We start from the raw sequence: 24,604 nt of genomic DNA, 5'->3' as shown, positions 1-24,604 counted from the left end.
TAGTGTTTATACGGCTCATTTGATTTTTTTAATTTTTGCATGATACAGTACACTACTATCAAGCATTCGACTGGTATTAGCTAAACTAAAAAATTCCAGGACTGGCTTTCAAAAAATTAATTTAGGGATTCGTATTAAATATTACACCCTGTATAAATTTTTTTTAAAATGCAATAAGTGATTTTCAAATTACATAAATAGCCAATGAAAACGACATATGCGACAATGTTGTCGCACTTTTATTAAATTTTTAGTGAACGATCAAATCTTACCAAAAATAGAACAACCATAATGAAGTATCAAATTATAAGGTATTAATTTAAACAAATGTTATAAATTTCAAACATTTTAATTAAAATGAGTTCCTACAACATAATCTGATACGTAGAAAATTAACATCTTTACTGTCACTTTGTATTATCTCTACGATAGAATCAATTGTTTTTCAATTTTAAATTTTTACTCAAAGATCGTATTGGGGCATTATTTTCGATAAATAATAAATTAAATTGATTAAAAAGTCAAACCTCTTGTATGTGTTAGTTTTTGCTGATTGTAAATGATTAAAATTTTATGTCAAATAATAATACATTGCATCAACTGTACTAAATAAAAATAAATCTAAAAAAGTTTAAAATGAAGGTTGGCGTTGACCGTTTGACGTTTCTTGATATTTTATATCCATTGTCATTATTGTCATTATCAATTGTTATTTATGTGTACAAGAATACATATTTCTTCTGTCATATCTACGTTAAGTACATTGTGTTAGTTTTGGTAGAGCTTTTGTTACTTTCGTTCAAAATGCCACATCAGTTTTCGACCACAGAATATGCAGACATAATATTTGTTTATGGATTTTGTAATGGGAATGGTAGGGCTGCTAGTAGAGAATATCGCAGGAGATTTCCTAATCGTCGAACTCCCAGTCATCCAACATTTGGGTCAGTTTTTAATTATTTGCGAGAAAATGGTACTTTTCCTAGTGGAACAACAGAGCGACATGTAGATGAAGCGCAGGAAGATGACATTATGGACGCCGTTACTATGAACCCTACAATAAGCACTAGACAAGTAAGTCGAGAACTCAATGTTACTCAATCGAAAGTAAGTAGAGTCTTACAAAAAAATAATCTATACCCATATCACATTCAAATGGTTTAGCGACTACATGCTGGAGATGAGATCGATAGGTTGGAATTTTTTAGATGGATTAACAATGACCAACGCTATACAGGACACTATTTACAGATGAAGCCCAATTTACCAGAAACGGGATAAATAATTCACGAAATTCACATGTGTGGGCAGAAGAAAATCCCCATGCTATTCGAGAACGTCGTTCTCAGTTAAGGTTTTCGGTTAACGTGTGGATTGGTGTCATAAATAACAAATAAGTAGGTCCTCACTTTTTTGATGGTCCTTTAACAGGGCAGGTCTATTTGAACTTTCTACAAAATATTTTGCCGAATTTGCTTGCCAACGCGAACGTTGCTATCCGAGGGATGTATTTTCAGTATGATGGGACACCCCCACACTTTTTACTGGCAGTGAGACAACATCTCAATAATGTTTATGGCAACAGGTGGATAGGACGTGCAGGTCCTATTTCGTGGCCTTCAAGATCCCCTGATTTCAATCCCGTTGATTACCATATTTGGGGACGATTGAAGCAACTAGTTTACGTAGTGAATATTAATAACCGACAACAATTAATTGATAGAATTATACATTGTTGTAATACTATTAGAAACGATCCCCAGAGTATCCGTAATTCAATACGTCAATTAACAATTCGGCAACAAAAATGTGTACAGGCTGCAGGGTTCCATTTCGAAAATCTATTTTGAATTATTTTTATTTTGTTACCATTATTGTATCTTTTCCAGTTCTAATTTATGGGTTTATCATAACTATGTACATATTTTTAGTTTTTTTTTTTTTTTAAATTGTTCTTCGTTATTGTTAGTAGTTACTGTTTTTTGTTGTGCAGTGACTCAGTTTATCATTTCAATTAAAATGTTTGAAATTTATAACATTTGTTTAAATTAATTACCTTATAATTTGATACTTCATTATGGTTGTTCTATTTTTGGTAAGATTTGATCGTTCACTAAAAATTTAATAAAAGTGCGACAACATTGTCGAATATGTCGTTTTCATTGGCTATTTATGTAGTTTGAAAATCACTTATTGCATTTTAAAAAATATATATACAGGGTGTAATATTTAATACGAATCCCTAAATTAATTTTTCCAAAGCCAGTCCTGGAATTTTTTAGTTTAGCTAATACCAGTCGAATACTTGATAGTAGTGTACTGTATCATGCAAAAATTTAAAAAATCAAATGAGCCGTATAAACACTACAGTAAAATGAAATAAATGGTCAATTACACAAATCACCCTGTTTATTAATAAAGAAGAAGAGTTTATTAGATTTTCAGAAAACCTCAAACATTTTGAAAACAAAAACAAAATATTGGATTTTCCAAATTTTGTTGTAAACGTATATATTTGTACAAATCTTGTTATCTTTAATATTTTTTAATTAATTTTTCCTGTGCTAACAGCTACTGGACATTCAGTAGAAGGGGGGGCACTAAACAGCACGGCACACAACAAAATTCGTTCATATAATGGATGTATTCGCCGGTTTTGCAATTACATAGTTTAATTCGAATGTAATTTATAATTTCGCATTGTCATGCATGTGATGTGCACAGTTTGCTAAATGAACGAATGTTTTGCATCCAGGCAGGCGAATCTGTATGAGGTGGGCGGGTGATGGCAGCCGAAACGTAGGTAAATTGGAGGTACGCGGACCCCGTGTGTTCGTGATGATCTCCCTTCCAAAAACGTAGTTTGCCGAACCGTAAATTTACGTGCTCTATACGAACATCGAATTATTAACGACGTGACAATTTGGATTTTTTTGAAAATAATTTTCGCCAATTGAAGTATTCTCTTTTTTGGTTACATAAAAATAATACAAATGTTCATCAGAACGTTATAGTTTAACCTATATTTAAATTTTTTTCTTCTACTTTTTGTTCATTTAAGTGACTTAAAAATGGCAATCTTTTGTTGGTGCTAATCATTGCAACATCATTTTTTTGGTGGTAGTTTTTCATTTGACTCAGAGTCAATTAATATTTTAGTCTTTGTAGATTAAGGTTTTTAGTGAGGTTTATATTGATTATAAACTAGTGATTTTGCCAGTCACCATGCGACAGGGGATCCAATCAATTGCCATTTACAGTCATTCCACTCAATTTTTTCTGTCTTTCTCATATCCTTCGTAATAAATAGGTCACTTTTGTAGAATTACTAAACCTTTGCGTAAAGTCGTCTTATGAAATCGATCTACCTATAAAAACCAGCGTTATTCTAATACAGGGTTGTCCAACTGGCGGCCCGCGGGCCGCATCTGGCCCGCGAGGCTATTTGTTGTGACCCACGTAAGATTTTCGAAAAGCATATATTTTCTTTAAGTGCTGCCACTGTGAAAAAAGATTGTTTAATTTATTTTATATTTAACAGCGAACTTGATTAATTCTTTGTCTTGATTCCTCTTATACAATAATGAGTGTAAAACCAGTAAAATGGAAAATTGATAGTGAGAACAGAATTTACAAAGAAAGTTGGGAGAGTGATTACTTGATTGCTAACAATAATGAAAAGTTGCAGTGCTTAGTGTGCATGAATGTCGTTTAAGTGCTTAAAGAATATAATGTGAGAATACATTACACAACAGTGCATGAAAATAAGTATGCTAAGTACACAAATGAAAGTCGGCGTGCCCTAGTTGCAGATTTGAAGAAAAAGCTTAAACAGCAAACTGGTATGTTCAGTAAAATATTACACTCTCAAACGCATTCTTTGCATGCATCTTATGCCGTGTCGCTTGAGCTGGCAAAGGCAAAAAAAACCTTTCACTGATGGCAATTTGATAAAAAAATGTGCTGTTGAAATGGCCAAAGCTTTCGGTGATTCTAAAATGGCGGAGAAATTTGAATCAGTGCCACTTTCACATCAAACCATACAAAGAAGGATTGTTGCTATGGGTGAGCAAGTAGAAAAATCTGTGCTTAGCCTGGTTAAGAAAAGTTTATATTTCTCACTTTGTTTGGATGAAAGCACTGGTCAAACCGATGTTAGTCAGCTGTTAATATTAGTGCGCACTACTTTTGATGATTTTACTAGTAAAGAGGAGTTATTTGATATTTGTCCTCTTTATGGAACAACAAAAGGAAAAGACATCTATGAAGCTGTGAAGAAAAGAGTTGGCAGAATTGGAGGCTTTGATAAATGTTCAGCCATAGCAACAGACAGGGCCCCATCAATGACAGGTAAAAAAATGGATTAGTGGGTCTGCTTCGGGAGAATGGTGTCACTTGCCCAACAATTCATTGTATTATACATCAGGGAGCTTTATGTGGAAAATCAGTCAAGGAAGATCAAGTTTTCCAAACCGTGATTAAGATTATAAATATAATTAGAGGTGAAAATCGATCTCTTTTACACAGGCAACTTAAGCAGATTTTAGTGGAAACAGAGGCTGAGTATGGAGACTTGCTAATGTACAACCATGTAAGGTGGCTGAGTGCAGGAAAGTGCATGGAACGATTTTTTGCCATAAGAAAGGAAATCCCTGCATTCCTCACCAAATACGTTTCATCTGACACAACTGACCTGGAAGAGAAGTTTAAGGATCCAGAATTCCTAAGACAGTTAGCTTTTATAACAGATCTGACTAATCATCTTAACATGTTAAACTTGAGTCTTCAAGGAAGAAACCACACGGTTTCAGATTTGATCGGAATGATAAACGGATTCCGGAATAAGCTGAACGTGTTTAAACGTGCTTTGGAAAAGAACAACCTGACACACTTCCCTAGCTGTCTGCAAATAGCAGAAGAATTCAACGGTGAGGAAAATATTGAGTTTTCATCCTGCATTTCACAAATTGAACAAGTTATTGATGAATTCAATACAAGATTTGAAGAAATTGAAAGTCTCAAAAGCAGTGTACTACTTTATAATAACCCTCTTGGAGCAACCATTGATGATCAACCACCCAACTTACAGCTTGAGTTATGTGATCTTCAAGCAGACATGTTCCTAATCACCAGACAAGAAAAGGGACCTGAATTTTTCAAATTACTGTCAAAGGAGAAATTCCCAAACCTGCGAGATTTTGGACTGAAAATGACGTCAATGTTCGGAAGCACATATACATGTGAAAGTACCTTTTCCTGCATGAAATACATAAAAAATAAAAACAGAAGCAACCTTACCGATTCTTCCTTACGTCATCTTATGAGAGTGTCTACAACTGAACTGGAGGTGGACATTTCTTCATTGGTGGATGAAGCCAATCGACCACAGTCCTCACACTAATTGGATACATCTTTTTCGTTGCTTTTGCAATGTTTGTCTTGATTATTGAAAAGTGTTATCAATAAATTTTCCATTTATAAAAAAATAGTAGATGTTGAGCAATAAAAGAAATAATACTCTTTTTTGTTTTAATTATTTTTATACCTCACTTTATTTTGTTATTACTTGTAACAAAATTATTATATGGCCCGCAACAACCTCAAAGGTTTTAGTTTTGGTCCTTGAGGCATTGCAAGTTGGACACCCCTGTTCTAATAGATCACCTGACTCCTCTACGGAACTATTTTTTCAGAACCTGTTAAATTTGTTAGACGATCTGTTATATAAAAGCAGAAAGATTCTATGCGGTGACTTGAATATTAATTACGCTGTTGCTTGTGCTACCCAATATCCTTGGTCAATATATTCGAATCGTATGGTTTCACAATGCACATTAAGTCTCCTACAAGAATTACTAAAACAACATCTACCATAATTGATTATATTGTCTCAGATTTCTCACCCCTTGATGTACGTTCTACAATTATTAATGCAGGACTCTCTGACCATTAAGCAATATATATAGCAAGTTTAACACTCTTAACAAACAATCCTCGAAAATTCAACGTTTAGGTAGGATTTTTTCCGCCCAGAACTTTCGTAAATTCCAAAATTTGTGCTTGACTTCTGGATGGCACTTTCCCTCTGTGAACGTGGACTATAATTTCAGTAATTTTTTAGATAAGCTTGTCTGTATTTTCAATAAGGCATTTTCTTTAATTAAAATTAAGTCAAAACATCACAAACCCTGGACTACCAAGGGTATCCGCACATCAGCCAAGAATATGCGATCAAAAACAAATCTTAATGTAGTACTGATGGACTATCCATAAAAATTTTCTTAAATCTCACAAATAACGTATTGGAAGTCCAGGTATCACTAATTAACGATTCCTTTGAAAAAGATATATCTCCAGAGTGCCTAAAGACAGCCATTATTGTTCCTCTTTATAAGGGTGGTGATAAATCTAATATCTGCAACTATAGACCTATTGCTTTACTACCTGTCCTATCCAAAATTATTGAGAGACTTATAAAAGCCCGACTTATGTCCTTTCTCGTTGAAAACAACATTTTATCACAAAGCCGTTCGGCTTTGTGAACAACATCCGAAGAAATACAAATCCGACGCGGAGTGAGACAGGGTTGCGCCTTATCACCACTACTGTTCAATTTATATTCGGAGTCTATATTCAGAGAAGCATTAGACGAGGTCCAAGGCGGAATTAAAATTAACCGAATCAGCATAGACAACATCAGATATGCTGATGATACCGTCTTAATAGCAAGCAACGCACAAGAACTACAAAATATAATAAATGCGGTAGTTCACCACAGCGAAATATTCGGTTTACATCTAAACATTTCGAAAACTAAAACTTTAATATTTTCAAAGACACCAATAAACATACATGTGTATGCCAAGGGTCAAATAATAAAACAGGTAAATTCCATAAAATATTTGGGAACAAATATGAATAGTCAGTGTAATCCAAAGAAAGAAATCTTATCAAGAATCGAACAAGCAAGGAAAGCATTCATGAGCATGAAAACATTTTTTACAAGATCAGACCTTAGTCTGCAGCTTAGAATCCGAATGATCAGATGTTACGTTTTTTCTGTCTTACTGTATGGCTGTGAAAGCCGGACAATGGACTCTGAAATAGAAAAAAGAATAGATGCCTTTGAGATGTATATATACAGACGAATGCTGAGAATTCCATGGGTACAAAGAGTTACTAATGTTGAGGTACTTCGTCGCATGCGTAAACAAGACTTACTTAGAATAATCAAAGAGAGGAAACTGCAATACTTGGGTCATGTGTTGAGAAACGAAAGATCCGAATTACTTCAAGTTATACTGGAAGGGCAAAAGATCAGTAGGAAGACGCCAGAACTCGTGGCTGAAAGACCTGAGGAGATGGTTCGACCGCTCATCCGCAGAAATCCTTCGCGCAGCTGTTTCCAAAAATACAATTGCCATTTGGATCGCCAACCTTCGAAGATAAGAAGACTCCGTTTAGGTACTTATCATTATGCAGAGCAACAGCGTAATTTACTTTATCTGGCTTTATCTGAACACGTTTCGTTCATAAAAAAGGAGCCAACAATACCACAAAATTGAATGAATCGAATTCCATATAATTTAGAAATCATTATTTTAGAAGTAAATTTTTGATTTACTAAGAGCAAGCTAACAAATGCGTTTTTCAGCCAGAAAATGACAAACTTAAAAAAAACGAATGGAGGAAGGCAACTTATATTTTGATAAACATATTTATTTATTATGCAGGGCATTTGAACGAAAGTAAAAGAAGAAAACTTTGGAATTTTATGTGTTTGTTTAATGTTGCGGGACAGTTATTTTAATCGAAGAATAACCAACCGATGGACAAAATGTATTGTCGATTGGAGACCAAGACAAGAAGCAATATGGAATAGAGGACGCCAACCAACTATAGTGTATTTTTATGTATGAGAGAGTAATAAAACAATAAATTATGTATGCAAATCCCTAAACTGTTGATACGGGTGACTCAATGAAAAACAGATATTTGTCAACAAGTTTACAGAAGTATATGGGAAAACAATTTTAAATTGACTATGACCACCAGGTATAAAGGTTGGAGCAGAATAGAATACAATAGTTGTGAGGATTACTAATCCCTAAATAAGGTTGCCAGTGTCGGAGTGATGGAGGTTAACAGGTACTAATGAATTTGCAAGAAATGTAAGATGTTTATTTTATTGGTTATATATAACCAATAAAAGTTTAATAAGTACCTACCTATTTGCAAAATAAAGTTTAATTCTTTAGATAAAATAAAACGTTTTATTTTATCTGAAATGAGTGCATTCCACGAAGTAAGGGTTTCAACAATCAAACATTTAATTCTTTAATTCCAGGAATCTACGACAGTAATTGACTAGATAATTACCTTCTAGACTTATTCCACAGAAAATGTGATAGTGGGTTTTTCCATTTTGTAGGAAGGTCCAAGTGGCGTATTCAAAATTCTTAACAGTTCACTAAAAGTAGGTACTTCAGTTGCAAGGTGCAGTTTATTGTGTATACTAGTGTTATGGAAAATTTGGAAGTGCCGTGTAAACGCCGAAAAACTGGTCCTTTAACAGTTAATGAAAAAACATTAATATTTAATTGTTTTAAATCATTTACAGACAAACGTTTATGTGAAAGTGTTGATGAGACCGTTGAGTTAGTTAGCAGTACACTTGGTGTTGAAAAATCTACGATTTACAGAGTTATTAAAGAAGAGAAATGTGGTAGTTTTCAAATGCCACGTAATGCTCCAGGGAAACCAAAATTTCAAATAGAATATCATTTTAAAGAAGGACTTCGACGGAAATTGCATGAATTCTTCTTTAGACAAGAATTTCCAACATTGGATAAAGTTCTTGTCTCAGTTCGAGATGATAAGGATTACCCAGAAATGAGTCGAAGTACGTTATGGAAACTTTTAAAAGAAATAGGCTTCCGCTGGAAAAAGAATCCCAGACAGTCTATTTTATTAGAAAGAAGCGATATTGTCATATGGAGAAGACATTTTCTAAGAACCATAAAGGAAATGAGAAACCAAAAAAGAAAAATATTTTATCTTGATGAAACATGGATCAACGAGGGTCATACACCAAATAAATTTTGGCAGGATGAAACTGTTACAAGTCAAAGGCACGCTTTTGTAAATAACTTATCTACTGGTTTAAACCCACCATCAGGAAAGGGACGCAGGCTGATAATAGTACACATTGGCAGTTCAGACGGTTTTGTTGAAGGTGGTTTATTAACTTTTGAATCAACTCGTACCGGTGACTACCATGAAGACATGAACGCTGATGTCTTTCAAGAATGGTTCGAACAAATGATAGATCTTCTTCCTAAGAACTGTGTAATAGTAATGGATAATGCAAGTTATCACTCCAGACTTATAGAAGGACTGCCCACAACCAAGTGGTTAAAAAAAGACTTGCAGAATTGGCTGAGTTCAAAAAATATTACGTACCATCCCGGATCTATAAGAAAGGAACTTTATTCGTTGTGTGTCCTTCATAAAGAAAAATTTAAAAAATACGAAATTGATGAAATTGCCAAAAATCGTGGAATGACAGTACTTAGATCCCCACCATATCATTGTGAATTAAACCTGATTGAACTGGTATGGGCACAGATAAAGAGTGAAGTTTCAAGAAAAAATACCACTTTTAAAATTCATGATGTTAAACAGTTGTTTTTGGAGGCCGTAAATAATGTAAAACCTGAAAACTGGGAAAAGGCAGTAAATCACACTATTAAAGAAGAGGAAAAAATGTGGAAGCTGGACAATATTACTGATAAAATGATCGAGCCAGTTATTATAAATCTTGGTTCTGAAACTTCATCTTCTGAATCTGATTTGGATTTGTAACAAGTAGCTGTAAGTTTTATATTAATATTTTTATTCATCTATTTAACATACCTTAGACGGTTTTAAAAACTCTTTTTCTCTTTTGTAATTTTTAAAATTTAAAAAAAAATGTGAATTTTTTAAAACCCTTTTTAATGTAGGCCAGTCAGTTCTAATATAGTGTGTGATAAAAGAGGTCACTTTTGTTTACATACACATAACACTTTATAACACTGAAATAATTCATTTATTTTTTACAATTATTCAAAGTAATTTTTCAATTAATCTTGAGCACGCCCATGGAGTGGTCGGAGCTACCAGTTAAAATTATGCTAATTACTCTCTCGTTCATAAAAATAAACTATAGTTGGACTGACGACCTGAAGCGTGTTAGCAATAACTGGATGTAAGCCGCACAAGACAGAGACAGATGGAAAGAGCTGAGGGAAACCTATGTCCAGCAGTGGACGCATACAGTTTAATGATGATGTTTATAAAATATATTGTATCTCTCATTTGGCTGAAAAATGATAGTTATCTTTATTGTTATAATTTATGCAGATAAAATGCCAATTAAAATTTGTATGGTAGATAATAATTAATATAGCTTGATTAAAAAAAATTCAACTGACCCAATATTCATTTTGCAATAAATAACTTTTCATTGAAAGTTTCGCTTCTTCTCGTATTCATTTATGCACGGAAAGACAGAAGGGGTCGTAACACCGTCATTTTGTACGCGTGTATCTAAAAGTATACACAGTCTAAACAAGTGCATCTTGATTACTTTGATCTGAAGGCACATACGCAGATGCTACAGTATCCGGTAACTTTAATAGGGAAAGGTAACGTCCCCTCGGACTGATGCTGAGTCATTCTGTAATCAGAGGGTTCGACGGTAGCTGTAGACACATTTTGAGGTATATCGGATCAAAGAAGTAGCGACAAAAGGGAGGTCTGTTAAAAGGCGTTAAATCGAATTGTAACAAAGTATTGCGCAAAAAATACGAAAGGTTTTGGACTGTTTTACCTCTAAAATCTCTAAAAAACTATATTAGATTTTATAAACTCATAGACAACTGTGATCCTTTTAAGAAAGTTAAGAAAATTGTAGGAATATTTAACGAAAAGTAATTTAAAGGTATAAAATACAACCAAAACCAAATAGTAGATTCTCATGGGATATTTAGGTTAGGTTAGGATCAAAATACGTGGGTTTTTAAACACCCTTCTATTTGACCTAAGAGGTCTATTGTGGCTCATCACTAGGTTAAAGTTGTTCTTTCAGTACAAACCTTTTAACAAAGTCTCTTCATCATCATCATTCAATCTTTGCTTATCCACTGCTGGACATAGATCTCCCTTATAATTTTCCATCTATTTCGATCTTGTGATTCTTGTATCCAATTCCTATGACAACGTTTTAGATCGTCAGTTTAACGTATTGGTGGACAACCTCTACTTCGGTAGGCATCATCTCTTAGTCTCCATTCCAGTATCCGCTTTGTCCATCTATTATCTGTCATTCGAGCCACGTGACCTGCCCAGTTCCATTTCAGTGTTGCTACTCTCTCTACTGCATCAGCCACTCCTGTTCTTTGTCGTACCTTGCGATTTGCGATCTTGTCTCGTAGTGAAACGCCCAACATAGCACGCTTCATCGCCCTTTGACACACACGGATCTTTTGAACTGTTCTCCTTGTCATGGTCAACGTTTCCGCACCGTAAGTTAACACTGGCAAAACACACTGATTAAACGTTTTTCTTTTAAGGCATATTGGTATATCAGACGATTTGAAAATATGGTTCAGCTTGCCGAAGGCTGCCCAAGTCAGTCTTATACGACGGAGAAGCTCAACGGTTTGGTTATCTTTTCCTATGCGAATCTCATGACCTAGGTATTTATAGGCCATTACCTGGTCTATGGATCTTGTTCCTACGCATATATCTTCGCTGACTACAAGATTTGTCATCATCTGGGTTTTAGATATATTTATTTTCAATCCCCCTTCTAGCGAGGAAAGGTAGAGCTGATTTAAAAGTTCTTTGGCCTTATCTATCCTATCAGTTATTAGTACAATATCATCTGCAAACCTTAGATGGCTAAGCTTTTCTTCGTTTATGTTTATGCCCTTGTCGGTCAGTTTTGCCCTTTTACATATATATTCCAAAATCATAGTGAACAGTTTCGGCGATATGGTGTCCCCCTGGCGTACTCCACGTTGTATCGGGAATTTCTGAGTTTGACGATCACCCACTCTAACACTGGCTGTTGCGTTTTGGCATATGTGTTTAATTATATTTATATACCGATAGTCAATTCGGCATTCTAGTTAAAAATACTCTAGTGAAATGGTCTATTAAATTTTTTCCTTTAGTCCTCCTCGTCTATACTCCTTGAATATTGTGCAAAGTGCACCTAATGGCTGTTGGCTACTGTTGTTTGACAAGTGGATCTCGATTAAATGAAAGAGGTTATTAATGAACGTATATGCATCATTGTAAAATTACAGAGAAGCTCCATTTTAAAATGCAAATGTATTTTCCAATCGGAGGGTTACTAAATTAGATAACAAACTTCACAGAGTGATTACTTCTGAAAAACGAACTAACATGTGGGAGATAGTACTGAGAAAATAGCTGTATTATACGAAAAAATAACAATGGGCTTTAATTGTTAATAAATATTTTATATATAATATTATTATAATGAATAGGATAAAAAACACATTTGAACCATATACTGTCTACAATAAACTTGGATTTCAGAATAATCATTCTAAAAGGTCATATAAATTTTAAGTTTTATAACGAAATCGACAGTGCATAAATTATATTTATCTATTTACAAGCTATACATTTCTATAACCATTGTAGTTGTTCTGATGAAGTTTTTAGATCAGAGCTGATATGGAGAATGATCAGTGGACAAAGAAAAGAGATGAGCGATCTAATAAAAACGAAACACATTCAGAAGAAAACATAGGAAGACTTTTTTCCATCCCTATTTGCTAAAGTTGATGATAATGAACCACCAATACCTGAGGTGACGCCAAACGAAGAAATAAATATTAAGGACGAAAAGATAAAGGAAGCATTTAGGAAATTATAAAACAGGAGAGGGCAGTGGAAAGTGAAAAATGGTAAAACATTATGTGACTCAGCTGGAAGTATAGATATCCGACGTAAATGTAAGGTGGAGAAGATCAATGACCGGGTAAAAAATAGAAGTGTAAAATGCAATGATCATATAAGCCGAATGACAACAGAGTAGTAAAGATGACAAGAGACAGTTCCCCAATAGGAAGACGATCAGTAGAAAGACCACGAAATTGATCTAAGAAACAGACAGAGTCATGTTTACATAAAAAAAAAGAAGAAGAGGTGAAGTTTTCAGATCTATTCGCCACTGTTAGCCCATCAGGGCACTGATTTTTTCATTCGGTACTTCTGCTTACAGGTCCTGACAATTTGTGGCGTTGTTAACCGCTTACCACCAAATTGCTCTATTCAGTTGTGTATGTGTGCAGTTCTTTATTTGCACTGTTCTTAAATATCTTTTAACAAGTTCTTGCCATCGTATCTTGGATCTTTCTTTTGGTCGTTTTCTTACTGGTGTTCACTCAGTTATTCGTCTTTGAGCTGAGTGTTTTATGAGTAATAAATGAATATTAAATTTATCCGCAACACCTAATCCTCTCATTAAAATAAACCATCCTAGGTGTGTGAATGTGAATACGTTGGGCTACGTGATGTGGAGGGATGGAAGTATCGGTAAATGAAAGTATTTTTATCATCTGATGATGATAGTTGTTATATTTTTGGTAATAAGCTCACTTTAATATAAATAAAACGTGATATCAAGACCCCGAACGCGGTGATAGCGAGACTTTTTTTTTAATGGCATAGATATTAGTCATTCAGCCAGTTGCAATAAATTCTCCATTCAGACAAATGCACAACCCTATCCCTAATACAAAACTAACGGATAATTAATAGAAGAATATACGACTAGGAAACTTACAGGATCACTTGCTTCTCGTCTAGGGGCCCATCAAGACATTCTTAGTAGACAAACAAAACTGGACCACGGATAAGGTGTTATAACATTTAGGGTAAACAAAGGATACAAATCTAAATTTCCACACGATCATGAAAAATTCCATTCTCGCGTACAAATGCTATAGAACTGTGCATGTGTCTGACAAGAAATCTATAATGATATTTATATACTTGTTGTGAGCCTGTAGCCAGTAGCGACTGGATATTGAATGGTGCATACATATTAAATTCAATTAGATTTTTGTAGAGAGAGTTTGAATGCTGTTGAAACTTAGGACATTCAAAAAAGATGTGATCAAGATCACCCAGTTTTCCGCAATGTTTGCAATTATCATCTTCAGTCACATTTATTTTATATAAATGACTTGGATAACACGCATGTCCAAAGCGTAGTCTATTTATGGTAGTTATATATTTACGTGGAGATTTAAAATTCTTAAACCAAGTAGTTTGTGGAATAACTGGTTGTAAAGTGGTGTATCTTGTTGGTTTGTAAAGCAGTAAAGATTCCATTGATCTTTCCATGTCGATAGCTGTTTTTTTTTTTAAATCGTAATGGCATCTGGTACACATAAAGAATATGACGATAAAGTGCCTGATATTATACCGGTTTTAGCTAACTAATCTACATATTCATTATCTTTGAGTCCAATATGTGCCTTAACCCAAATAAATTTTATATTAAAGCCAGAGTCTGCTAAGTGCTTTAATTGGTCCTTTATTAAAAAAAATATAAGGATTACTAAATGTTTTGGGCAAACAAGTGTTTTTTATGTTCTGTAAAACTGAAAGAGAATCTGAAAGAATTAACGATTTTTTAATATAAGAGTTTTTAACATATTTCAAAGCTTCGATAACATATTCCGCCGAGAAAATTGAAAACTCATTGGAAAGTTTGTACTTAAATTCAGAACCTCCTGAGGGTAGAAAATAGGCACAGCCAGTCCCTTCTATTGATTTAGATATAGCGGGACTTAAATGAATTGTATAGTTATGTAGCATTTGATAGTCCTTATAAACTTTTACGACCTCAGGATCATATCAAATTTATGCTATAAACAGCGAGCAAAAGTATGTGTTTACGAACAGCTATCCAGTTTAAAGTATGTGTTAAGAAATTTGTCGCCAATTCTTTTTAATGCCTACTCCGAAGAGATCCTGAAAAAAGTTCTTGAGGATAAAACAGTTGGAATAAAGGTAAATGGAGTTTCCATTACTAACATTAGATATGCGATCGATACTGTGATCTTAGCCGAAAATATTAAAGATGTTCAGAGACTGGTGACCAGAATAGCGGAGTATGGAAAAGAGTACTGTCTAACAATGAACCTCAAGAAGACGAAATTTATGAGAATATCGAAAATTCATAGAAATAACGAGAATCTTCTAAAAAACGGAACCAACGTCGAACAAGTAGCCAAATATGCATATCTGGGAACAATGATTAACTCTACAAATTATTACATTTAGGAGATCAAAATCAGAATAGAAAACGCTAGAGCAAATTTCAACAAAATGAGAAGAGTGCTATGTACAAGGGATTTAAAATTGAAACTATGAGTTAGGTTGACGAGGTGCTGTGTTTTTCGACTTGGTTTTATCGTTGATTAAATAACCCAAATGGGTTTGGGTTATTCAATCAACGGTTTTATGGAATGGAATCTGGGACCTTGAATGCGACATTAATAAAATGACTGGAATCATTCGAGCTGTGTGTGTGCAGAAGAGTTCTGAAAATATCGTGGACAGAACACGTCACAAAAAGAGAGGTTCTGAGAAGGATGCATAAAGAAATAGAAATTTTAAATTTAATTAAAACAAGAAAATTGGAATATCCCGGACATATTAAACGTGGAGAGAAATACACCTTGCTCCAACTGATTATGCAGGGAGAGATAAAAGAAAAGAAAAGCATAAGGAGGCGTAGAATGTCATGGCTGCACAACCTGAGAAAGTGGTACGGACGGATAAACATCAGATGAACACTTTTGAGAGCGGTCGTCTCAAAAGTCCGAATAGCTATGATGATTGCCGACCTCCGCCGCGAAAATAGGTATTTACACATCGCTAAAAATATTTCAGCGAGTATAAGTAACGTTATTTTGTTATCCACCCTGATTTCGACTAACTGTATACTGCCCCAACAGGATTGTTTTTGTTGCAGTGGTAAAATTCTATAAGGTTAGTTTAGTTTATTATCCAAATTGCACAAAATACGTATAATTTTAATCCTGATCTATAAAAAGATCTTACAGAAATCATTACTTCATATTGAATATTCTCCCTGCATTATACTAGGTTATAATTTAGTTAACCTGCGGTAGATTTCTAAAGAAAAATACGAAATTATTAAGAATTACCGAGAAAAATATTTGTGCTGGGAAATGGCATGTCATTAGCTCTTTTGATAAATGAAAATTATTAGTCGACCGTCTCAAATATTAAAGCAGAATTGAGACAGGTAATTTTCCCAGCAATTTAGCGGTTGTTTGTTCAGTGGTTGAGTGGCAATTTGTTTGTTTGCCAGTCAGAACAATTTCTGATCTCACCTGTTTTGAATCTTAACTCTGACACCGACTTATAGGAAATGTAATCAGAAGGCACATAAGTCTTGTTAAGCGTTGTGTTTTGTCAGGCTTTGTGGCATTTCCGCCAATATAAGTTACGATCTGCAATTATTTATCTTTAATTAGGAAATCATTTGAACTTAAATATATTGAAATTAAAATTAAGTTGGCAATATAATTTGTCTAGTTTTTCATCGTGCCGTTAATTAAAGTCTTTAAGTATTGATTTACAGTGTCGGTGACATTATTTATGTTCGTATTAACACATTATGACCGTAATTATTCGTAGGTTTAAGAATATTTACCTTATGTTTTTGGCAACATTAGCTCTAGGAAATGTATTTGGTAATGGTAATGACTTTTATTACTTTTTTGGCTTCTGTCAGAAAGGGAGACTGTGTCACAACTTTTGAGTTTGAACGGGAATGAAAAGTATATTTATATTAACATGTTGCTGGATATATCGTCGGCATACTACAAAAACTGAACATGTCAAAAATTACCGTTTTCGAGAAATTAACCTTTTAAGCCGCAAGTTTATTATGATGAACTTTTTTTTTCAGATAATAGTTTGGAATACTATAGTTAGTACATCAGTTACTAGATTTTGAATATATTTTTGTTTTTTCCATAAAAAAAATGCTGGTTAACCGTTTTACCAGAGTTCAATCAAGGAATAATTTTCGTGCTAGTTTCTCTGATACATAGGGTGTACCAAATAATAAAAATATATCAATAATAGGTATAGGACTTAAAATACTGCACAATATTGCAATAAGCAAACAAAAATAGAATAATAAAAATAATGGTTCAGGCACTTGAATAATATGGTTTAAAACAATCCAAGTACAAAGCCAGTTTGGAGTCTACGCACTCCATATCACTGCGTTTCTGTAATCCCGTTTTTAAGCACTGATGGCATTGTCTTCGCGTGGTTTTGAAAATACTCCATGTTGAATGGCCTCCCAATTGTTTTCTTGCAGAAAAATCTTTTATAAGGCTGGTAGCCAATTTGGATCTATATTTAACCCTTTCCGACACGGCATACACTGTAGTGTACATATACTTCAAATGCTAGTAATGGGCTATTTCCGAATCAACTCTCTGTAAGTCATGCGGCACACTGTAGTGTCGTATGACAAATTGCATATAAAATCGACGCATCACATCAAAACGTTTACCTTCTACTGTTTTGTGTAAAGTGACCATTCTTAGTACAGTGAATATCACGTTGGCGTATAACCTCAAATTAGTTATAAGTGTTTCTGGTGTTTTTTGCGTGTTTATCAAACTGTTATATTTTTCTCGAGTCTATTGTAATTTCAGGTAAGTTATGAATTATTGGTTTCTTAGAAAACTTCTAATATTTTGATAGCATGAAGGTTTACAAATATGTACTTTACAGTGTACATGATGACTGACAGACGGTACTGGAAAAAACCGTTAACTGAGAAGGAACTTTATGAAATCATCAATGGAGATAATTCCGATTTAGAGAAACTAGATATGGAAGAGGATAATTACTTTGAAGATCGTGATATGCAGTGTAGGGGTAAGTGGGACTCTTCTTAGTTTTTTATTCCTTTTTCTTTAGCAAAATTGTGTGATATTAGAGTACTGTTGTTTGTAGACGAGAATGAATTGGTGGAAGGCGATATATGTGAGGAACCAGAAGAAGCTGCGCTGATTGAAATTGTGTCCGAATCACATGATATTCAAGACACGCCAATGCAAGAAATACACACATGTCAGACAGCACACGAATTTGCAAGCGAATATCTGAAGTCACAAAATTTAATTGAAAAAGAACAGGTCAGTTGGACAAAGGGGATCTATGAAATGTCAAAAAATATTCAGCTTTATAAAAGTAAGAAACAAGAAGTGATAAGTTTACCCAGTCCAGTAGAAATTTTTTACCAGTATTTCACGGATCAGCTCCTCAATATCTGCGTAGAAAAAACAAACTTATATGCTGTTGTTAGCTCTGTGCCAAACTTTCCCGCTACAAACATTGCAGAAGTCAAGACATTTTTTGGAATTCTGTTAATAATGGGTAATTTGAATTATCCGAGAGTCCGAATGTACTGGGAAAAAAAATTTGCAGTTCCTCTAATATCTGAAAATATGCAAGTAAACAGATTTTTCAAACTACGAAATACGATGCATTTCACTTCCAACGAAGATCAACAGCCGGAAGACCGACTGTGGAAAGTACGCCCCCTTTTCAATACCATAAGAAAAAGATGCAGGCAATTGGAACCGGAGGAGGTATATAGTATCGATGAACAAATGGTTACTTTTAAGGGTGCTGTAAATATTAAACAATACATTAAAAATAAGCCGACGAGATGGGGTATAAAATTATTCCTATTATGTGGGATAAGTGGAACAATATATGATTTCATCGTCTACCAAGGTGCAAATACAGAACTGAAGGCAGAGTATATGTTGTTTGGCCAGTCTCCGGCTGTAGTAATGCACCTATCCGAGCAAATACCTCCAGGAGCACAACTTTATTTTGACAATCATTTCAGTTCTTATTGGTTATTTCAATGATTGTCACAGAAACCAGTATATGCCGCTGGTACAAGTCGGTTGGACCGCTTTTCTAAACCACCTTTTACTATGTGCCAAGAGAATAAAAAGAAACTTACCAGGGGTTTCGTCGAGAACGTTATCTGAAGAAAATCTGGTGTTGTACTAACCAAGTGGATTGATAGCGGAGTTGTTACTCTGGGTTCCAATTTCGTTGGATAAGAATCCAAGATGGGATAAGAAGATAAAAGAGTATATTGAAGTGACACGCCCCAAAGTAGTTTCTCTTTATAACAATGGGATGGGAGGTGTTGACAAGTGCGATTTTCTTATTTCTTTGTACAGATCGTTTATCAGAACAAAGAAATGGACTGTTCCATTAATGTCACATGCTGTTGACATGGCTGTCACCAACAGCTGGTTGGAATATAGAAAGCAATCGGAGGAGCTGAAAATACCGCAAAAAAATGTCATGGACCTTATACATTTTCGACAACACGTTGCTGAGGCACTTATTTTGGCAGGAAAAATACCCAGCAAAAAACGGGGGAGACCAGTTTCAAATAATCCTCTACATCCTCAAGGTAGGTAATGCAGCAGGTCCTTCTGGTAAACAAGTGCGTCCAAAGATATTCGTTATGATAACTTTGGCCATTTACCGACTTTCTGTGACAAAATCGCTCGTTGTAAAGGAAGCAACTGTGGACCAAGAACGTATATTCGTTGCACAAAATGTCAAGTATCATTATGTGTTGCTCGAAATCAAAACTGTTTTACAGATTTTCATACCAAATAAATAGTTTTTGTCAATTACAGTCTTATAAATAAAAATCATTTCATATTGATATGTGTCTGTTAATCATTGTGTAAACTGCAGTGTACATGACGTAACTTCAGAATGTCAAATTTGACAAATTTCCTGAGGAGCTTAAAAATTGTAGAAAAATATTTCTAATAATCGCTAAAACTTAAAAAAAATTATGTATCGTTTTAAAAAATTCTTGTCGGAAAGGGTTAAGATGAGATATTGCTTTTTTTCTATTGTTACCTTGCCTAAGATATTCTATAAATTATATAAGAATTTACCATGGATTCGTCAAAAGGGTAATAAAATAACTTCATCCACCATCGGCGACTTTTCCAAGCTACTGAGTATGTCTGCATTCGTTGGTCAAACCGATCAACACCGCTCATATACATATTGTAGTCTACAATAGCTTGAGGACAGTGGATGTTTTCTCGTTTTCCAGTTGTTGATGTTCTTTAAAAAAAAAAAACAGTTTCGGCATGATTATGCATATTGCTGCATACGGTCACAGATTTTAAGCTACTTTCTTCCACTTACAGTAATATCATTGCAGACACCTCCATCAATTTCATCCATTTTTATTTTTTTGTCATCTACTTAATGTGCTTTTGGAAAATATTTTCGAGTTTGTCTTACTGTTTCACAACCAAAATGACCTAATTCTGATAACTTATTTATAAGAGGAAGTGTGGTAAAAAAATTGTCAAAGCACAATTTAAGTAGTGCCCCCTTTTTCCAGCACTATATCTAAATTCATTATAACTCTTTCCCTTAGAGTATGTTCGTTAGTCCATTTAGGTTCTTTACCTTGATATCAAAATTTATGAAAAAACCTGTTTCAGCACATGCCATTGCCCAAATTTTTATACACCTTTTTATATATTTAATTGGCATGTACTGTTTCAAAGTAGTCCTTCCTTTCCTAAAGGCAACCATACTTTCATCAATTGAAATATTTTTGTTCGAACAAAAAGATTCCATAAGGGTTTTTTTTTTAATTTTTGAATAAGAGCACTTTGTACAATTTGTCAAATTCCCGAGTTCCTCTGGCTGGCATTTGTTGGTTATCATTCAAATGGATATATCTTATAATTTTAAGAAATCTCTTTAGAGCGAAAATATTAGTAAAACTTTCATTATGAAAATTTGGATCTGAGACCAGTATTTTTTGATAGAAGATAGAAGAACTATTAAATCCTATTAGAATTAAAATTCCTAGGAAAGCTTTCAATTCTTCGCAGGACAAACTAAATTTTTGTTGTCTTGGACAGCATAAGTTTGACTGTTCTACAATTAATTGTAGTAAGGTGTCTTTGAAAAAAACATTACAGAAACTTACTGGGACTTCTTCAGAAGACGCCTTCTTCTATCACTTTCGAACCCTTGAATTCTGCATAATTACAATTTTTAAATTTAATAGGTATGCTTGATTCTTTATACCACCCCTTATAATCATTAACATCGAAAGTTGCTTCATCTTCACTTGATGATAAAGCATTCATATTTTCGCTCTGGTAATCTCTGTCTACTATAGAATCATCTGAATCCTCGTATTCTAAACAGTCGTAAATTGTAAAATTTTTACGTTTTGCACGTAGTTTCCACGTTTTCTTGTAGTTGGTTATTATGTCTATTTTGGCTGTACCACTACCAGATGGAGTAGACGGTAGTATTGTAGACGAACTTTCTACTGACGTTTGATCAAGCGATTTATTACAAAGCTAAAGAGCTCCAGTGGTCCCAGCCAGAAGACACAAAGAATGTAATTGTTAGTCTAGGTGAAGTCCATATTGTTATGAATTTTCTCAAATAATTGGTCAGTTTATGACAGATTCTGGACTTGCTCATGTATGTTTTGATAGTGACCTCTATGCTTAGTCTACAATTGGTGGTATTTTATCTGGTTAAAAATACAATAAAGCTATACGAGCCCATAAGTTGACATACAATCTCTGTCAAGATTATTAATATCTCTTTATAAGAAGTAGCTTTTGGAGTGTGGCAGTCCTTCTGTACATTCTATTAACTTAATTCATCTTTGTATATCGGAAATCATCGATACTCGCGGAGGAAAAAAAACGTTGTGCAACTCTTCTATAAAATCTCAACTTTAACTCTTAAACTATTGGCAGAGTTTCTACAGTTAATTGCAGTTCAACTGACACAAGAAAATACTGAAATATACATTTGAAAATGGTAGATATTCTATTAGAATTTCATTTTGCCGAAAGAAGCGGAAACAGAAATATAATTGGCTAGTTTTAGAAAAATGCCCATACTTCTTCTTATTTGACTATATGAACTATTCTCGTTGGGGAACAATGTAATTGTTGGACATGTACAATTTTCCTAAGGAAGCTACAGAATATCATGAAGAATTAACAAGAGTAAATTTTGTTGTGAAACGTTTAAACGAAAACTTTAACCAACTGTCTGTAGATTAAGCTCTAGAACACATAAATACAAACTCAAAAGATGCAAGAGGAATCGTGGGATTGACCAAAAATAGCACAAAACTAGATGAATGGTTTTTGAGCTACATGACGGTAGATGAATTTTGTGCATTATTAGACCTAAGCAACCACTTATTAAGTCAAAACGTAGAAGGTGGATGAAAGGTAAGGATGAAAAGTAAAGGTCTTTCTGATGGTGTGTCAGGTTCTACTAAATCCTCAGCATCTCAGTCTCCTTCAATCTCGGAATGTTCAGCTTGATCATTCATTATTTCATGTAATATTTTGGCTAACTGTTCAATTGTAATGCCCCTCTTCCAATACTGTGTATCAGAATAGTTTTCGGACATCTGAAAAAAACATGCATGTTGGGGTATTGTGGAAAATATTTGCTGAGCGCAAATAGATTGGTTCATAATGTAAGACGAAAATGTACAAAAATGATCAGCATAACATATGAAACCAATTTAGCATATTTGTGATGGTTATAAATATTTATATTTTAGAGGAAAGTTTGTGGTTACATTTTTCAAAAATAGTTTTCAATTTTCTTTACTTTTGATATATTTTTTATTCTGAAACTATTGTATAGTATCCTTATATTGGCAATAAAAAATCTTGCCTTTTAAAGCACTCATCAACGGTCATATTTTAAAGAAAAAATATCAAAACACATACAGCTACGTACTAATTGCAAAAAAAGAAGTACACTAGAATCCACTGCTACAAATGTTGTACCACTACAATGTTTACAAGTTGAGTAAACGTTTTGATATCAGAACCATCTATACTTTACTTACTTATTACTTATAAAAATATAGGTATAGATGTAAATAGGTAGGAATCTGATTTGTACTACTCATTTACTCTGGCGAAATGTGTGGTACAAGGGTATTACTAGAGATACTTAAGTTTAACTTGAAAGTTTTTTATAAACTCGGATATTAGTTTTCTATAACTGCAATTTTGATATCCTTTGTATTAAAAACGTTAGTATTTTACCATTACGTTAAAACATTGTGGGCTTTAAATAATTAAAAAAAAATTGTATTTGGTCACTTTTTGTCACCAAAAAAAATTAGAAATTTTACTTAATAATTAAAATCTAATCAGTTGCTGTGTCGTAGCTTTTAGAAAAAGCTGGTTCCGGTATGACAACCTTCTTTTAGTTGTCTACAGGAATCGATTTTTACCACTCATGGAACTCTGACGGAATAATTTTGTTCCTACAAAATTGAATGAGTTTTTTTTTTCTCTGGTATGGACAAAAACTTTGTATAACATTAGAATCCAGGAAACTATTCGAAAAGCGAGGATTTTAGAGAAGAAGAATATTATGGTTAAAAAACCTGAGGAAATGGTTCTCCACAGCAACAACTAATCTATTTAAAGCATGAGTTAATAAAATGAATAGTCAGAATGATCACCAATATTAAAAACGAATAGGCACCAAAAGAAAAAGATAACATTGAAATGTTCTTAGGAATAACAGCTGGTCTACACTTGCTACATACTGTAGTCTTATAGTTAGAAGCACTATAATTGTCCTTATAAAGAATACAGCTAGATTTACTTTTCCCATAAGGCATTACTTTTAATTTTAACCACAATACTTTGTTTCCATTTTTATCTTGGTTTCTCTTTTTTAGAACACCTGTGCTAAGTGTTGAACACTTCAACTCTGTAGGCACCGCTCTTTTTGTTGCGTCTTGTAGAACGAGGTAACTTGAAGATATTCAACAGATTGTTCATGGTAAAAATGGCAACATTTTTCTTGGCAGACTCAATGGCACTGTGCATTGAGTTCACCTCCATGTCTTCTTCTTCTTAGTGCCGTCTCCCTACGGAGGTTGGCAATCATAATGGCTATTTTTATTTTTGAACTTGCTGCTCTAAACAAATCAATCGATCTGCATTGATACCAATCACGTATATTCTTCAACCATGAGTTCTGCCTTCGGTCAACAGATCTTCTTCCTTAAATCTTTCCCTGTATTATGAGTCTCAAAATTTCATATTTTTGTCCCCTCATCAAGTGGCCTAGGTATTCCAGTTTTCTGGTTTGTATATTGGTGATTAGTTCTGTTTCTTTACCAACCCTCTCCAGTACTTCTTTATTTGTAGTTCTATCAGTGCATGATATTTTAAATACTCTGCGGTATAACAAGAGTGCGAAAGCCTCGATTCTTTTTAAATTTTATTTTTTTAATGTCCAAGTCTCAGCACCTAATAATAATATTGAAAATATATAACAGCAAATGGTACTTAGTCTGATCTCCAAATTTAGATTTTTGCATGTTAGGAGTGGCTTCATTCGTATAAATGCTGATCTGGCA

General features: G+C 34.0%; 1 protein-coding gene across 1 annotated transcript; it reads left to right on the top strand.

Moving 5' to 3' along the window:
* Nucleotides 1–3,971: 3,971 nt before the first annotated feature.
* LOC140442530 (general transcription factor II-I repeat domain-containing protein 2A-like) lies at nucleotides 3,972–5,401 on the top strand. The gene is made up of 2 exons (XM_072533592.1): nucleotides 3,972–4,350; nucleotides 4,503–5,401. The coding sequence occupies exons 1-2, from the start codon at nucleotides 3,972–3,974 to the stop codon at nucleotides 5,399–5,401; spliced, it is 1,278 nt and encodes a 425-aa protein (XP_072389693.1).
* Nucleotides 5,402–24,604: the final 19,203 nt, after the last annotated feature.

The sequence above is a fragment of the Diabrotica undecimpunctata genome, chromosome 5 (assembly GCF_040954645.1).
Source record: "Diabrotica undecimpunctata isolate CICGRU chromosome 5, icDiaUnde3, whole genome shotgun sequence".
NCBI lineage: Eukaryota > Metazoa > Arthropoda > Insecta > Coleoptera > Chrysomelidae > Diabrotica > Diabrotica undecimpunctata.
Note: the sequence above shows the minus strand (reverse complement) of the source record. Positions and strands in the feature narration are given on the sequence as shown.

Coding starts and splice junctions, on each gene's coding strand:
- LOC140442530 (XM_072533592.1), top strand. CDS start 3,972: ATGGCCAAAGCTTTCGGTGATTCTAAAATGGCGGAGAAATTTGAATCA. Junction 4,351..4,502: donor CAGGGCCCCATCAATGACAG/GTAAAAAAATGG, acceptor ATATAATTAGAG/GTGAAAATCGATCTCTTTTA.